General features: G+C 39.9%; 1 protein-coding gene across 1 annotated transcript in view; it reads left to right on the forward strand.

Moving 5' to 3' along the window:
* Positions 1-18,641, forward strand: part of ANOS1 (anosmin 1) — a 191,056-nt gene that overhangs the window by 110,418 nt on the left and 61,997 nt on the right. Inside the window, exons 3-5 of the mRNA XM_032790052.2 lie at positions 3,255-3,317; positions 6,751-6,973; positions 12,447-12,631. Coding sequence (XP_032645943.1) covers positions 3,255-3,317; positions 6,751-6,973; positions 12,447-12,631 — 471 coding nt within the window. The remainder of the gene's footprint in view (positions 1-3,254; positions 3,318-6,750; positions 6,974-12,446; positions 12,632-18,641) is intronic.

Here is an 18,641-nt window from a genome sequence, read left to right on the forward strand (position 1 = left end):
TGAAATCAACAGAAAGACTCCAAATGACATCACGGCACTTTGGATTGGGCCCTTGGTGACTTTCAGCAAAGTCTTTGAAATGTGTCATCTGGACATTTAATTTCATGACACACATACTTTATCCAGATATTTTCTGAAGACGTGGACATAAAAAGCAAATATTGGCTGCCACTGCTAGTGACAATGGGTTGACTTAATTTAAATATTCAACATTACATATTTTATATCTTACAGTATCTTCCTGTCTAGGCATTATTGATTGAGGGCGTGATCTTACAAGACTTTCATTTGTCAAATTCCTGTTTTTAGAGGTGAATCCTCAGTTGAGTGCCTAGCTTGATTAGATGCCCCACTTTGGGCACTTCACTAAATGTGGATCAGAATCACTCTTTTGCAGAGCACACATAGATAAACAGCCTATTTAAAGCCTATATAAAGGGAGGGGGAACTTTATTTAAATATAATAAATAAAATGTAGTTCAGAAAAGTATTTGTAATGTAAACCAGAACAGAATGCCTTACTAGAAATTAACACAGGTTGGCCACTATGAGACATGTTGATTCGTATCATGAGAAAATCCACAGGAGAGATCTAAACAGAGAGAAATATCTGCACCGTTCTCCTCACTGAGATTTGCCCCTGAACGTTGCCATTAATGGGGTAAGGTTTGCCCTCCCTATAAACAGCATATGAGATCTCAGGGATGGTCTCTTTAGTTAATGCCCTGGACTAAAATACAAGAGAGTTGGGTTCAAATCCTGGCTTTGCCAGGGACTTCCCATGTGACTTTGGTGCCTCAGTTTCTCGCTTGTAAAATGGCAATATCAAGACTTATCTCCTTGTGTTGTTATGAGGCTAAATACACATTCATTTATGTGAGTAAAACACTCCTTTGCTGTGGTGATGGGGGCTACATAACACACTAATTGAATCTATTTCTCTGTATTAAGTATCCTCACACCTTCTATGCGTCATCTCGATTATCACTTCAAAAGTTTTTTTTTCTCCTGCTGATGATAGTTCATCTCAACTGATTATCCTCTTACAGTTGATATGGCTACTTCCACCTTTTCATGTTCTCTGTATGTATAAAATCTTCTTGCTATATGTTCCAGTCTATGCATCCGATGAAGTGGACTGTAGCCCATGAAAGCTTATGCTCAAATAAATGTGTTAGTCTCTAAGATGCCACAAGTAGTCCTGTTCTTTTCGCCTATATGAAGAGTATCCTAAATCCTGGGTTATCAGCAGTAGGCCAGACCCATCTGCACTTTGTTTCTCTGCTCCTGGTTACTCCTTCCCCAGTACCCAAGCATTCATTGAAGTTGCAGAGTCTTCCTTTTTTTGCCATCAGCTACTCACCTCACAGGCTGATCCCCATGACAGACAAGACCTCAGTCAGGCCTCCCAACTTACTCCTTGCCACTATCCCATCTCCCCCAGATCCTCAGGCTAAGTGGAGGGGCAGTGCCATAGAGGCAACAGCGCCTTCCATTCATGTGGGAAGAGTATGAGGCACATGTGGAAGATCCCTTTTGTATGTAGATGAGGGATCCAGTCAGATCTGGTCTTATTTACTATTGAAAGCTTTCTGTGTCTCTGCAGTAACCAAGCAAGAATTAGGAAAAGATATAGGGTCATTGAAGTCAATGGCAGAGCTCCTATGGAGTCAGGATTTCACTCATAGCGTCTTCCCTCATATACCATTGTAAATCAAGACTAACTCGATCAAAGCCAGTTGAGGGTTGTAAAACTGGTATGAGAGCAGAATGAGGCTCAGACGTATGGCACTTATAGCACAGAAGCAAGAAAACTCTGGAGTTCATTAAATTATTGGAGTTTAGTGAAAGCTTTAAAAAGTAGCAGTCTAATTATGCTAAAGTGTATCTTGTGGTTATTAAACTGCCAGAAGCTGGGATTAAAACACCAAAACACCAAAATAGGAAGTGGGGGATAGCTATATTTCATTGTTGCAGCCCCTGTGACTAATACTTTTATGATTTTTTTCCCACTGAATTCACAGTTCTCTTTCACTAGTAGGAAAAAAGGCAAATCTTGTTTCAGTGCATTTAGTTTTTTGCCATGGCACATATGTACAGTTATGCTTAGATATAGGTCGTATGTTTATGTTCATTTCTAAACTGTGTAGATGCACATGGTCCTATGAGAGCCATTCTATTCAGTCCCTGTGAAACTTCTGGCACTGGCCACTGTCTGAGACAGGATACTGGGCTAATGGACCATTGGTCTGAGCCACTGTGACCATTCTCCTCTTCTTATGTTAAATTCTTGATTCTAAAACAAAATGCAATATGTATTTAAGGAATATGTGTGATTTTAATGCTAAACTGTATATCAAGGGCCTTATTCTCCAGTATAGCAGCTTTCCCCTGTGACCAGGGATAGTATATGGAATTTACTCTCAGCTCTATTATTATTTTCCAAGATCCTTTGCCTTAAAAATAATTTAAAAAACACTCCAAAAATAAGGAAGAGTGAGGATTTTAGGGAGTAGCAAATCTTTTCCCTTCTCCCTGGCAACAGAGGGTTCCAGACAGCCTGGCTCTAGTTTTGCTCTGGTATGCAGTGTGGGTCAGGTTTGGGGATTCTGTGCTGGGGGTCTGCACATCCTGTATACCAGGGTACTAAGCTCACTGTATATCCCAGTATAGTGGAGTTTGAAGGTGAAGAAGCAGTGGTTGGGATTGATGAATCTGCTACTACATGACCATTGGGCCTTGTCTCTCACAAATGCATAAGAACAGTGATGAGAGCTCTGCTACTGCTACTCCATAGTCTCAGGAGGCAGGATTCCATCACCTCCCAGCCTGGCAGAGCTCATGTGCCAGCCTACCTTACTAGGTTAAGCACAGGAGACAAGGGTTAGTTTGCAAGAGCACGTTAGATAATAACGGTTGTCTCTAGGCTCCATGGAGCAATCCAGTGGCATGGTGTTAACTATTATTAGTATCCAAGTTCAACGCAGCAATTAAGAGGATGGCACGTACACAGCCAAGGATACTGCCTCGTACAGTGAGAAATATTGGAAACATTTCCTATAATCTAACAGTCATTCAAAATAACCTTGATCTGAAACTATGACACAATCTTATCCTCAAGAAAAGTAGTTTAAAGAAACCTATTATTAACTTTCTATGGATCAAACAATGAATAAAGGCATAAGGTCAGCTATGCATGTTACTTTTTCCTCTTACTGACATGTCCCTTTTCTCTTTTCCACGATTTCCCTCAGTGCCTGGAGCCCTGCAAAGAATCTTGGGACTTGAAGAAAAACCATTGCCAAAGTTTCTGTGAGGTAGGTCAGCCCTGAGGCATTCTTTCTCACTTTGTTCTAGCTGTCTTTTTCATTTGTACTACTATGGAGGTTTGCACTTTAAGGTGACAGCTAACACAAACAATCTACATATGCCGCATTCTCCTGTATTTTGGAAGGATGAGAGTGTAACAATTTATTAGTTTTAAATCTGAGTAACAAACATTATTTTCACAATTTGTTACTGAATTTTTTATATGAACCAGGTGCTTTCCTCAAGTTGAAACTTGAGTCCCTCACTAGAACGAGCTTAATTAACTTTACAGATATGAGAAGTTCTGTTAAAATCTCTCTAGCTAGTTGCTATTCCTGCTACACTCCCTTTCATCCCTTCAGGCCCCATGTAGGAAAAAGTGTGTTTGAAACATATATGAGCTAATATATGAGCTAGAATTCTTTACAATTCTACGGTTGATGAAGGAAGACTGAGGTTTTGTCTGCACATGAAAATTATTCTGGAATAAGTTAGAATGAGAACTGAATGCAGATTAACTATTCCCAATTAACTCCATGTGTAGACACTCTTATTATAAGAAATAAGAAAGCCTTTTTCTGGTTTATGTTAATCCTCTTCCAAAGTAGATTAAGTTAAATTGGAGAAGTCGGTCTTATTCCAGAACCAGAATGTCCAAATGTCCAGAACAAGAATGTCCAAATCAGGAAGAGTTCTTTGGGAATTGCTATTCTGGAATAACTCGGTAGGTAGAAAAAGCCTGATTTAGGCTGGTCTATGTTGATTCAAGGGAGTGAAAAAAGCCATGCCTCCAAATAACATAGCTATGATGTCAAGAGTCCTTTTACCAGTATTCTGTATATTGTTTGGGGAACTGGTTTAGATATACTGGCTTGCACCTTAGACCAATACAAGATAAGTATCCACTAGGGGGCTCTGCCACTATAACTATATCCATATAGCTGTATCAGCAAAGTCTTTCTGGCATAGACTAGTTAAATCAGTGCAACGTTGTGTAGATAATCCTAGTTGGTTTGAGAGTGGTTCATATAAATATATGCATTAGTTTCTTACAGATTTAAGCTAAACTGAATTTAATCCATAATAAGAATTTCTATGCAGGGGTTTGCACTGGTTTAACTAAATCAGTTTTAAAACATCCTTCCATTAAATTAATAAAAGTCTGTGCATAGACAAGACTTTTGTTTTTGTCTAATGGGGAAGTGGTTTTGGTTTAATCTAAGGTGTTAATTTAACTGATAAAGTTATACCGCTTTAGCCCCCCTCCCCTTGCCTTCCCGCTCTTATTCTGGTATGAGAATACTTTTTTTTTTGGCTTAGTTTATGTCTCTTGGGAAGCGGTTTAAACTGAATTCAAAAAAGTATTTTTATACCAGAATAAGTTTGTCTGCATGGGGTCAGGTTATACTGGTGTAACTATGCCTGTATAAATATGTTAGCATAACTGGTAAAACTTCCCTCTGTAAACAAGTCCTTAGATTCCCTTAAATTAGGGATTTGTCTACTCTACCCTACCATTTTTGCCAGTAAAACTTTTATTGGTCAGTGGTGTCAAAAAACACCCCCCGACCGACATAAGTTTCACCACCAAAATTGCTGGTATGGACAGCGCTATGTTGGCGGAAAACACTCTGCTGCTGATATAGCTACCACTGCTCATTGAAGGTAGTTTAATTATGCCGGCGGGAGAACTTTCTCACACCAGCATAGAGCGGCTACATGGGAGATCTTAGAGTGGCACAGCTGCAGCAGTACATCGGTCCCTTTATAAGGTCTATAGTGTAGACATAACCTTAATTGATTTAAACTCATGCAGCTTTCTCATGTAGACAAGACCTAAAGTACTATAAAGTGGGTATAACTTACATCATCTCATACATCCCTCCTCACTGTAGCTTTACATCTCCAAATTTGAATTCACACATTTTTGTTTAAAAGAAAAACATTAGTAGAACACTGCTCTATTGTATTTAGAATGTGCTAGCATCCCTTTTTGATTAGTGAGTTTATGATTGAAGCTAAATTTAGAACCTCAAAGGCCAGTAATGAAGAGCAGCACATTTAGCAGCTAACAGAAAAATGAGCTGTGAAACAGATTGCGGAGGAGAAGCCTTGAAGACATTATGCCTCGAGGGGCTATAAAGTTTTTTAATTAACTGGCTGCAAATTTGTGATGTTTTAGGATTAAAATTAGCCTCTCCCTCCTTCTCACACACACTCCCTGTCACCCACAACCTCACTGCAGAAGATGCCATTTTGATTGAATTAACCCAGGCCATTCTCATTTGCAGTGGAATTATGTCAATTTCTCTTTATTCAGGATAACATTTGGAAGCAAAAATTTAACTTCAAAGTTTGCAAAGTGTCTACCGGGAAATAAGGGCCTAATTCAGCATTTCTTACTCATGTGAGGAATTCACTGAAACAGTGGCACTAGCAGTGTGAGGAAGAGTTACTCACAAGAGTAGGGGCTTGTAGAATAGGGCTCCAAAATCATTCTCTGAGAAAATTCATAATACTTTTAGCAGCAACTTTAAATGAACTCCATAAACCCATTATTGGAACTACAATGGTACATACCTTTTAACATTTTGTAGCTTTGCAGAGAACTGGAACCTATTTTGTCACAGAAGTAGAATTCACTGATCGTTGAAAAACTATCTCTTCTTTAAAAAAAATGATATTAGCATAAAGATGTTGGGAAGGCCCCTCACATCAATATGATTCAACAACCTAATGAAAATATTACTAGTACATTTTGTTTGTGTGATTTGGGGTGGCACTAGGGTGACCAGACAGCAAGTGTGAAAAATCGGGACGAGGGGTGGGGGGGTAATAGGTGCCTGTATAAGAAAAAGACCCCAAAATTGGGACTGTCCCTATAAAATCGGAACATCTGGTCACCCTAGGTTGCACTATGCACTATGGAATGATTTTTATAGTAGAGGTGCTGATGATGGAAACAATGGATTTGGTGTTTGCTGTTGCTACCTCAAGGCAGGGGTGTGTGCTAGCACTCCCAGCATCCCTAGTTCCTGCACCACTACTGTGCAATATACTAGGGTTAAAGTGCCTTGAAATACAAAAGAAAAAATGCAGAATAGTTCCAAAAGGGACTATCCAGACAACCCTTCCCCTTTGTTTTGTGAATGTTTTCAATCTGTCGTGAAGCAACTTCATAGTCAGCTAATATGAGGAAAACGAGAGAAAAGCTGGCAGATAAAAACAATGTAATTCCATAAAAGACAGTGGTCTTGTTTGCGAGAATTCACCATTCTGTACTCTGCAAGCTTTGTTTAGAAGCTAATAGATATGTAAATCCTCAGGGGTAGTCTTGCAATAGCTGAACATTTGAATTTTCTTTCCAAAGGTCTTGGAAAACTTTCAGCGCTATTTTTTTTCCCACTGAAGACTTGTACAATTGTTTCATGTTCCCTTTAGCCTCTTTTCCCCAAGAAAAACTATGAATGCCTAACTAGCTGTGAATTCCTCAAGTATATCCTGTCAGTGAAGCAAGGAGACTGCCCAGCACCTGAGAAGGCCAGCGGTTTTGCGGCTGCCTGCGTTGAAAGCTGTGAGGCTGACAGTGAATGTTCTGGGGTGAAGAAATGCTGCTCCAACGGATGTGGACATACATGTCAAGTACCAAAAAATCTGTACAAAGGTAGAGATCATTAGGAGGCAGTTTTAGTGTGCTAAGTATTTTAACCTGTAATAAAGCTGCCTGAAAAACAAGACCTTTAACTTTATAGGGAAGTATGTGTGTGTATGAGAGAGAGTGAGAGAGGTGATTGTGAGGATATAATTGTAACTGTAAATTGTTCTTTGTCTCTGGAGGTTTTTAACAACAGGTTAGAGAAACACCTGTCAGGAATGGTCTAGTTCTCAACCAGGGGTACAACTCATCTAGTTATGAGCCTAGTTTTAATGCAGGCTACAGAAAAAGCACTAGCAAAGTCAGTACAAACTAAAATTTCATGACTTGTTTATACTGCTCTATATGCTATACACTGAAATGTAAGTATAGTATTTATATTCCAGTTGATTTATTTTATAATTATATGGTAAAATGAGAAAGCAAGCCATTTTTCAGTAATAATGTGGCTGCAACACTTTTTTATTTTTATGTCTGATTTTGCAAGCACGTAGTTTTTAAATAACATGAATCTTGGGGGTACGCAAGACAATTCAGACTCCTGAAAGGGGTTCAGTTGTCTGGAAAGGTTGAGAATCACTGGTCCAGTTATGATGTAGTCCTGCCTTGAGTGGAGGGGACTGGACTAGATGACCTATTGAGGTCCCTTCCAATCCTACACTTCTGTAATTCCCTTGTGGAATCCCTAACAAGGTGTCAGTGAACCACAGATAGGAGGCCACAGTGAATCTGAATCATGGCCCATCTATGTAAAGTGTCACTTAATTTTACACAGATGAGAAGAACAATTTGAACAATGAAAATATTTAAAGGTAAACAGTTGAAATGACTTAAATCAGATATAATCTTTGTTAATAAGAATCAAGTGGGTCACGCTACCAAGTACATAGTGAGAGATAATCATCGGAGAGCAAATGAATGCAGTATTCTGAATCAATGGCCTTGATATCTTGCAGATAAAGCAGTTAGAAAATACAAACAAAATACATGTAGGCACTATTTCAATACCTGAAGAAGCTGAGGAAACAAGTTCTATTAAAATGTTTTTAATTGCTTTGATTGAAGTCTTGAAATTCTGAGAAGAAAGTTTTCCTTGTCATGCAACAAATAAAGTACTATAATTTATGGAATGATTGGCTCTAAGAGTGATTCCCAATTTTAACAATAACTTTTGTTCATTTAAATATTCTTAAAGTGTGAATCTAACACTGAAAAGTGATTGTATAAAAGGGACTTTCTCACCCCACAGACGTGGTTTGTGTGTATATTAAAAGTCACTTCCCCTTACTTTAGTGAGAAAATAAAAAAATAACAGAAGTGTATACTTCTGTTAGCACTGTCAAGGACATTATCAACAGAACTGGACCAAATCCAGCCCACTCTACCCAAGTCTATCTATCTTGACTTTCTAAACCCAGACAGGGTTAGCAGTTAGAAAACTCTTTTGATTTACTTACATAAACAGAGCAAATTTGATCAGAAAGTTACTGAAGTACAGTAAACCTGAAACCTAGAAAGGCACTGTATGTAAAGTGCTTTGGGATGACCTGCAATAGGAGCTTGATCCAAAGCTCCTTGAAGTCAATGGAAAGACTTCCACTGGTTTCAATCGTCTGTGAATCTGGCCTTATATAATTACAAGACTTTAATACATTATTATAACATCACATATTAATGTGCAAAAGATTATTAAAAATGAACTATTTCATTAAGTCATTCATATTCTTTTTGCTGCAAATCACCAAAAAGGGGTGCTAAAGTAACAGAGTATCTGTATTCCATGGGAGCAGAAGTTTACAGGACCAAACCTCAAATGTGATGTTATATAGTAAGTTTAATTGAGGGCATTCAAATGTATTTTATAACTGGGTCGTGTGTGGAGTAGGGTGTAGTGGAGTGAGGTGCAGGCTAAATTAAAGGGATGTGTGTAGAGGACAAAGCATACATAGGGTATGATATTCTGAATGAATGCAAAAGGAGAAGTTTGGTCTAATTAAATACTTGTAGCACTAACATTCTGCTCCAACATCTTATCAGTTATCTTCAATAGGTATTTGCTTGTGTTACACAGGAAGGGCAGAACCAATGCTCTTCTGCTTTCTCAGATGATGAATTCAGATAATTAGCCCTTCAAATTGTCTTCATATAGCAAGGAACAAGATGGACCTGGGCAGGCTTGCTTTTCATTTTCTCCAAGCACAAATGACCTCCCTGCCACTAGGAAGAGCAAAATCAACAAGCGTGACTAAGATCTAGTGAACAAATCTAATACTCATGGTAATCCTTTTGACACCACTCCTAACCAGAAAATAAACTCAGATTGAAACTAAGAGAGTCTATGGGCTTGTCTACATCATGGTTATGTTAGTATAACTTATGTTGCTCAGGGATGTGAATAAACCACCCTACCTGAGCGATGTAAGTTACATTGATCTAAGCACCAATGTGGATGGTGCTGTGTCGGCAGGAGAGCTTCTGCTGACATAGCTACTATTTCTCATGGAGGTAGATTTATTGTGCCAATGGGAGAGAGCTCTCCTGTTGACATAGAGTGTCCTCTCCAGTCGTGCCAGAGAAGCACAGCTGCATCAGTGCTACTGTAACACTTCTAGTGTAGACTAGCCCTATGCAAGTTGCTATAGTTTTGCCGTTGATCAAGCTTTGGATATTGGTAATACACAGAAAAATGTAATGAAAACTTTTAATTAATTGAATATGCTGTCACAGTTCAGGGCAACTGCACCTGTATTTCCTCTCCATGGTCCAGCAAGGGCACCTACTTTTAGGTTTCTAGATCCCAGCTGTTACCTGTCTTGGGCAGAGACTCACGTCTCTCTCCCTCCTGACCGGAGTATTTCCAAACCATATAGTTTCCTGCTCACACTGTTTTATTCCAAACAAGCAAGACTGCCTGCTTGGGCCAGGATCTGCATTTTGCTTAGTCTTCTAAGGCTTATGAGCAACATAATGGCCAGCAGTTGTAAGTTACCACACTGCCCTTTCTAAGCAAGAACACTTATTCTTAAGGTGAAACCATTAGAGAGAACATTAAAACCAATAGAAGAACCTACACTCATGCTAAAAAGCTTAAAAGGGATCACCCCAACTTTGACTCTGATAGGTGTCAGTCTTTCCAATACTTCCCTGAAGATTGACCCCAATGTGCAAACAAGTATTCCCATGAGAATAACTTGAGTCCCATAGAAGATCATTGTATGATGTGTTGTCAAAACTGCTTGCAGGATTAAGTCCTCTGTAATGGTCAAATGGTGTGAATTTGTGTATTTTTCTCTTTTCTTTTAAGTTTGCCATAACACTGCTCTGAGAATTTATAGGTGTTGGGTCAAATTCTCTGCTGTTGTTAATGAAATAAGTGGAGTTAGGCAAATATTGTGGCCCACTGTATTTAACACTAAGACTATCCTTTTTGCCAAAGAGTATGATTAATTATTTACATGGTACCTTCAACTTTTTGGGTATGTTTAATAAACCTGGCTAGGATAGGTTTAAAAAAACCCCAGTGAGCCATGAATTCAGACAGGATGGTCACAAATTTAAATTGAATGTTATTGTCTGAAATTATTCCATTTACACAATTATCCATATTTTTGAACTCTCCTCCACCCCACCCCACAACCCCCAGGTATTAGGTTACTCTTACATTTGAGTTATAATTATGCTTTCTTACGTCTGATCTTTATATATTCACTTTGCCTGGCACAGATACATAGGTATTAGTTGAAAAACACCTTTGGTAACACATTTCCTGGACTCTGGCATTCCACATATAAGACAAGATATGTACTGAATTCCACACTGGAACACTGGATTTCAGAAGACTAATTTGTTCAAGAATGGTTAAAGAGACTGACCATTTACATAATAAAAAGCACAATGAAAAGTAATTGCATCCACACATCTGGATATGAAACTGATGATTCTGGTTTCACAAAAGAACTCTAAAATGCACTTGTGCTATGCTCTAGTTGTTTGTGCGGCTGAGATCCATCTGCACACAATTACATACACCAGAGAGGTTGAGTTACTTCCAATCAAGTGAATCCAGCTGACCCTAATGCAAAGCAGATGTTAGATTTCTTAACATGCAAATTATAGGATTATTGTAATCATAATTAAAGAGGAATTTGAAAATATAGACATTTGAACTGACATAGTTCATGATGCTCATTACATTAGATTATGACTTCTGGCTGTTGAATGATATCCAGGATTTAAACCTATGTGGTAACAGGATTTGGATGCTGAATTTTCCTCATGATGCTTTTAGGTTACTACAGTATTTGTCTTTATTTACTATAGCAGATTATGTAATTGGGACAGGTCTGTTTATAAAGCTCTGCAAAAGGCAGTTTGTTGAACTAAGGAAGTGAAGGAGTTGGAACAAGTAAACCTCAGATATTCCTCATTTAAATATTTGGTAAACAGAGATAAGTGGATTAAAGTTCTGATAATTTATGTTTACACACTGGCAGTTTTGGATTTGCTAAGAAGACACAGATGCTCCCATTATACAGTAATATCAGTTTGTATATGGAGAAAAAAACATCTGAGCCCTGATTTATATATGCTCTTTGAACCAAATCCTTGCTTTCCATTGATGGCAGTGGCAATACTCCTGACTTCAATGAGACTTATGTTTGGCTGTTTTTACACCCCTCATTTGATACAATCCTAATGTAAAAGTATTGAGCTCTTAATATTAAAACTTTTTGTCATTTTTTGGAGTCATCTGTATATGAATACTTAGGGTAGAAACATATTTAAGTTTCAATCTGTGGCACCAATCCACACAGTGAACCCTGGCACCTGTGTGGAGCTTTATTAAAGTCACAACATAATTAAAATACATAGGGAAAAATTGATAGGAGAGTTTAAATGTCAATGCAGCAGTTTTATTTGTGACTTGATCTGAAGTAAGAGAGTGCTAGATACTGAAATAGATGAGTTCCAAAAGAGTATCCATAGAAATGCAACTAAGAACTTGATTTGCTGATTTAATCAAAAGAGACCGGCTCTAGAAAGTAATTCTTTCCCCCCAGTCTGTTATAAATGTTGCAAAGAGGTGTTATAGTCATGATGACAAAACTGCAGAGAGAACATAATACTCTATCAGCATGTGGTGAGTGATTGCTGTAAACTTTTAAAAGGCAATTTCAATAGATTGTAGTGTAGTGGTTGATAAAGGAAATAATGAAGTAGGGTGGGATTTTCAAATGCACTTGGCATTAACTTTACTAACTTTAAGATGAGTTTTACCATTGAGTTTAGTGGGAACAGAGTTAAGCCAACTCTGAACACTTTGGAAAGTTCCACGCCTCATGCATGTTAAACTCCTTAACTTATTTCAGTCTGTCCAGCCATCTCCCTCTTAACTGTCCCACAGCACTTCCTACATTTGCTTACACATACATACCCTGTTTTGTAAACATCTTAACATTTTGTCTGTACACTCCTATTTCAGGTGTTCCATTGAAACCCAGGAAAGAATTAAGATTCACAGAACTTCAGTCTGGACAACTGGAGGTTAAGTGGTCTTCAAAATTCAATATTTCAATTGAGCCTGTGATCTATGTGGTGCAGAGGAGATGGAATTATGGAATCCATCCCAGTGAAGATGATGCTACCAGCTGGCAAACGGTAGCACAGGTCAGTCCTTTGTATAATAATCCCTAGCTCTTGTATAGCAAATTTATGAGTAGACTTCAAAGTACTTTTACAGAGGAGGTCAGTACCATAGACCCATTTTACAGGTGGGGAGATGGAGGCACAGACAGTTTAAGTGACTTGCCCATAGTCACTCAGCATGCTAGAGGCAGAACTGGGAACAGAAGCCAGGTTTCCTGACTTCCAGTCTAATTCTTTATGCACCATAAGATATGGTTTTCTGTCGAGTTTTTTTCATGGGAGAGTAACTTCATTTTCTCAGTCATGTTACTTTTAATATTAATATAATAATACCAAATGCTACAGTTTTAGCACTTCATACAGGTAGAAGGTGACAAAAAAGCTGTTAGTATGAGTGTACCAGCAAAAATGTAAAGGCTTCTCCTAAAAAAAACTTTTCAATCTATATTTTCAAATATGATGAGTCATTTTGGGTGTCTCAATACTTAAGTGTTCATCTTGAGATGCCTAACAGGCTCCTAATTTTCAGGGGATGTATGGTCAGTATTGTCTAGAAATCAGGTCCCTTTAAGATGTGTCAGGTTTGACATTTAAAAACAAAGGTATCCATACTCATGAGTCACTTTTGAAAATTCAGGCTTAGGTACCAAATTTTGCCACTGGATGCATATGACAGACCCAGCCCCTTCTGAAGTCAGCGGGGCCCAAAATAACATAGAGGATAATGTATGGCTCTAATCAGAACAGTAGAAAATTAGTTGGTATAAAAGCCAATTTTCTTTACAAATAAAATAAAAAACAAAGTGGAAGAAACAATAGAATATACATTTGTTGGTCTACTTATTTTAAATTGCAGATTCTATGGCATTTACCTACCAGTCCAGCAAACCCTATGATGTCATGCTCTTATCGCTTATAGCAATCCATACTGTATATGTAAAATTCATATACAAACGCTTTTTAATGAGAAGCAGCCAACAGAGAATAAATTTTCACTTAGTTCCTTCCCTGTTTCAGTCATGCTGACAGCCTACCTGTATGGCAGAACTCCAGCAGTTTATCTTTACCGCTGCACCCGCATCCTTGCTGACAAGGAAAGCAAAACGTTGATTTTAAAAAGAGCTGTGAAATGTCTTAGCAGCAGGTAGCAAGGGGCAGGGCGGCTCCAGCCCCAGCACCCCAAGTGCATGCTTGGGTCGGCATGCTGTGGGGGGCGCTCTGCCAGTTGTCGGGAGGGCGGCAGGTGGCTCTGGTGGACCTCCCTCAGTCGTGCCTGAGAAGGGTCCACTGGTCCCGTGGCTCCGGTGGAGCATCCGCAGGCACGCCTGTGGGAGGTCCACCGGAACCGTGGGACCAGCTGACCCTCTGCAGGCACGTCTGCGGGAAGTCCACCGGAGCCGCAGGACTGGCAACTGGCAGAGCGCCCCCTGCGGTGTGCCACCATGCTTGGGGTGGCGAAATGGCTAGAGCCGCCCCTGGCAAGGGGGGAGAAAAAGTCCACAAAGTAGAGCCAGGAGTTTAAGTTCTGTAATGACCAGAGTTCATTCTCCATTGAGGTTACATAAAAATAAAAATAAGCTCCATTAAAGAACATTGAGACTGTAAAGTCAAGCACTAAAAAATTAGCAAGTGCCAGAATGAACACTACCTGTGCAGCCTTCATCTGGCGCTTTTGTGCACGTGCACTATAACAGAGCCTTGCCCAATGTCACAGGAGAAGTCTGTGGCAGAGAATAGAACCCAGCTCGTCTCAGTCCCAATGTAGTACCTTAACAAAGCAACTTCCTTCCTCTTCTTACAACTTTCAGCTTCATTTACTGTTAATCTTGTAAAATGAATGGCAGAGGAATCCTGTAACAGTCTCAAAAACCAGAAATTCCATGATGTGGAAACATATATATCCCAGAGGTTCCATATCCACAGCATAGAATTTTACCACTTGAACTAGAAGAGTAGCTGATAGAGGATTACAGCTTATCATCACTATGTGGACCACATTGCACATAGCTTATGCAAGTGTTTGCTAGGTCACAATAGATTATTGAGAGTCACAATGCCTGGCTCTGGAGGTGAACATGGGTTAGTAGTTATAGACAGCACAGCCAAGTACACAAATTTGACCTGTTTGTTCTGAAAGGCGATGTGGCTGATTGGATGAGAGTATGGTTTGTCATATTAGAGACAGGGTTAAATTCCTAGTCCTACCTGAAGTGATTATGTGCAGCCCTAGGTTTACCCTAGCTATAAAATGAAGGAATTATATTTGTCTGCCTCCTAAGTTTGGGGTGTGAGGACTTGATCAATAATCTGGGTGGCGAAGTGAGCAGAGTTGTTTACACGAGTCAGTGGAAAAGCTCAGAATTCATAGTTTCTTCCTGGCTCCCAGCCCAGCACTTCTTCCTCTAGTCCAAAGTTGTGGTGAGTGCTGCTGCTTGTTGAGGTATCCTTTTTGGAGCTCAGGCTTGATGGGGTGAGGCAGATATGTTCAATGCACATGGAAGGTCACTAAGGCCATAGCCAGGGATCTGGACTTGTGCGTGCCTGTGGCAGTAAAGTGTGTGGGATAACTGCTTCTACATTATTAAAAAACAGTTTCACAATATTTCTTGTGGGTAATTAAAAATCTATTTATTGTCATGATTTTTACTAGTGGATCAAGGATAACGGAGGGTCTGTTGGTTCTGAGTTATGTTTCTCTAGAGTTTGGGTTCCCCAACATTTGTTCTAGGCTGTTGTAGAAAGTTTCAGCATCACAGTCAATTTGTATATATTGTATCTTGTTGCCTTGAGCGTATTCTTAGTTTAATTTTGCAAAAGTTAATTTTGAAAATGTAGGTTGTCTGCTTTTGCATACGGTTTTGTTTGATACTTATTTAAAAAAAACTGGTCTTTTAAAAAAAAGACATTTTACAAACCATTAGCACACAATGTGCATAACAAACAAACAAAAAAGTTGAATTACATTATTTAACATATGCAAATTGATCATTGCACTAATATAGGAACTTTATTTTCTTTAATATTTTTAATATATTTTTTGTAGTGCCATTCTAAAACTGCCGCAGTAGAATATGACATTCTACATACTTTTTGGCAAAATATATTATTTCAGATGTGTAGAAGGTTGACACAATACACCAAAGTGATGCTCTGGGATCAATTACCATACAAAATATATTGTACAATGTCATAAATTTGTTAAGGTACCTTATATTATTCATTTTCGCAATTTAACCATCTGCACTTAGGTATTGCAGGACAATACCATATGAATAGCAAACTTGCTTTATAGTGATAGACTCAAGGAAATCAATCTAGTTAGCTTCACAAAGAGAAGGTTAAGGGGTGACAGCTCCAATATAATATTAGCATTAGGATCATTGTTGTTTAATGGTCTCTTATATACACTGCTAATATGCAGGTGTGTAATGAAGTTCAGCCAAACAGTATTTAATATTGTACCGCATGCTATTTTATTTACCTAATATATAGGACATCTGTTGAAATGATGCTGAATATTATGATATGAGCTCCAAACACAGTTAATATGATTTTTTTCAAATGCAACTTACCATTAAATTAAATTGATATAAAATATCCCATAAGCATTTAACATTTTGTTACAGTTTATTGAAATGGTGAATGGTTGCTGAATGGTTCAGTTGTTTAGTGCTCCAACATCATACCTCTCGAGCTCTAGTTACATATACTGTATATAATTTGCAACAGACCACCTAACAGGAGTTTTGCCACTGAAACTAATGGGAAGAGGAGTAGGTCTGCGGTCAAGTCGTAAATTAGAATGAGGTTGGCAGTCTCAGCCTAGACAGTTTCTCTATTTCTCATAATCACTACACAGTGATGGCACAATTAGTATTCTTCATTTGAAACATTCCTAGATTGGAATAGCAGGACCGTTATTGGTCAGGGCCAGGAAGTCTTGGCTGAGAAACTGAGAAATTTTGTGCTATGTCTGCCTGTACTATGCCTGTCTTATTATAACCACTCAATTCACCAGAACATTTTAAAAAAAAACACCTAAACAGTGTTGCCTCTGATCCTAGTTACACTGGTGTAAATCTTGAATAACCCACTGATTTCCACTGGTTGTAACCCACATCTCTTTCCTACTGTTACTCCCTTTCCCTGTGCCTCTATTTAGAGTCTAAGTTTTTGGGTCAGTAACTATGGCCTGGTCTACACTACGTGTTTAAATCGATTTAAAGAGCGTTAAATCGATTTAACGCTGTACCCGTCCACACTACAACACCCTTTATATCGATATAAAGGGCTCTTAATCGGTTTCTGTACTCCTCCCGACGAGAGAGTAGCGCTAAAATCCGGTATACCATATCAGATTAGGGTTAATGTGGCCGCAAATCAACGATATTGGCCTCCGGGCGGTATCCCCACAGTGCACCACTGTGACCGCTCTGGACAGCAATCTGAACTCGGATGCAGTGGCCAGGTAAACAGGAAGCCCCGTGACATTTTGATTTTCATTTCCTTGTTTGCCCCGCTGTGGAGCTCTGATCAAGAAGGGTGGCAATTGCGTCCAAATCCAAAAAGAGCCAGCATGGACCGTATGGGAGATACTGGATCTGATCGCTTGTATGTGGAACAAATCTGTTTCTATCAAAGCTCTTTACAGAAGACGAATGCCAAGCGTTTGAAAAAAATCTTCCAGGCTACACAGTGCTGCTGTGACAAGTGTAACGGGGAAGCCAGAGACTCAAAAGACATCATGGACGGAGGGACGGGGGTACTGAGGACTCCGGCTATCCCACAGTCCCAGCAGTCTCCAAAAAGTATTTGCAATCTTGGCTGAGCTCCCAATGCCTGTAAGTTCAAACACATTGTCCGGCGTGGTTCAGGAATAGCTCGTCAATTTCTCTCCCCGCCGCGTGATAGAAAAGGGAAAAGAAATCGTTGTTGACTTCTTTCAATGTCACCCTATGTTATACTGAGTGCTGCTGTAGACGCGATGCTGCAGCAGTGAAGTGCAGTATCCACTCCTCTCCCCTGCCAGTGGCAGACTGTGCAGTAGGACTGGTAACTGTCCTTGTTATCAAACACTGGTGCTCCTGGCTGGCTTCAGGTGAGGCTGGCCGGGGCGCCTGGGTAAAAATAGGAATGCTCCCGTCATTCCCTGTAGATGGTACAGAACAGCTGGTAACCGTCTTACCATAGCAACTTGAGGGCTGAGCTCATCAGCCCCCTCCCTTTCCTGTGTAAAGAAAGATTCTGTCTGCCTGGACTGTCATAGCAGCGGCATGCTGGCTTCTCTCCCCTGCACCGCTTAATGTCCTGCCTGGACTGTCATAGCACCGGGAGGCTGCCTCCCCTCATTTTATGTCACTAAAATTCAGTGTTTCTTATTCCTGCATTCTTTATTACTTCATGACGCAAATGGGGGGACACTGCCACGGTAGCCCAGGAAGGTTGAGGGAGGAGGGAAGCAATGGGGGGTGGGTTGTTGCAGGGCATCCCCGGAATGGCATGCAGCTCATCATTTCTGCGGTTTTGCTTTTGCACCCCTGGCCGATCTCAGCCAAGGGCACCATGATAGCAGCAGACAGTACAGAAGGACAGATACCGTCATCTCATTGCCAATTTACGCTGGCAGCAGACGGTACAGAACGACTAGTAACCGCTCTGCTATCATGCAAAAGCAAATGAATGCTCCTGTGTAGCACTGGAGTATCACTCTGTCCGCGGCATCCAGTACACATACGGTGACTGTAAAAAAAAAGCTGAACGGGCTCCATGGTGCCGTGCTTGGTGTCTGCCAGGCAATCCAGGGAAAAAAGGCGCGAAATGATTGTCTGCCGTTGCTTTCCCGGAGAAGGAATGAGTGACGACATTTACCCAAAACCACCTGCAACAATGATTTTTGCCCATCAGCCACTGAGCTCTTAACCCAGAATCCAAGGGCGGGGGGGACTGCGGGAACTATAGGATAGCTACGGAATAGCTACCCACAGTGCAACACTCCGAAATCGACGCTAGCCTCGGATCATGGACACACACC

The sequence above is a fragment of the Chelonoidis abingdonii genome, chromosome 1, assembly GCF_003597395.2.
Source record: "Chelonoidis abingdonii isolate Lonesome George chromosome 1, CheloAbing_2.0, whole genome shotgun sequence".
Taxonomy (NCBI): Eukaryota; Metazoa; Chordata; order Testudines; family Testudinidae; genus Chelonoidis; species Chelonoidis abingdonii.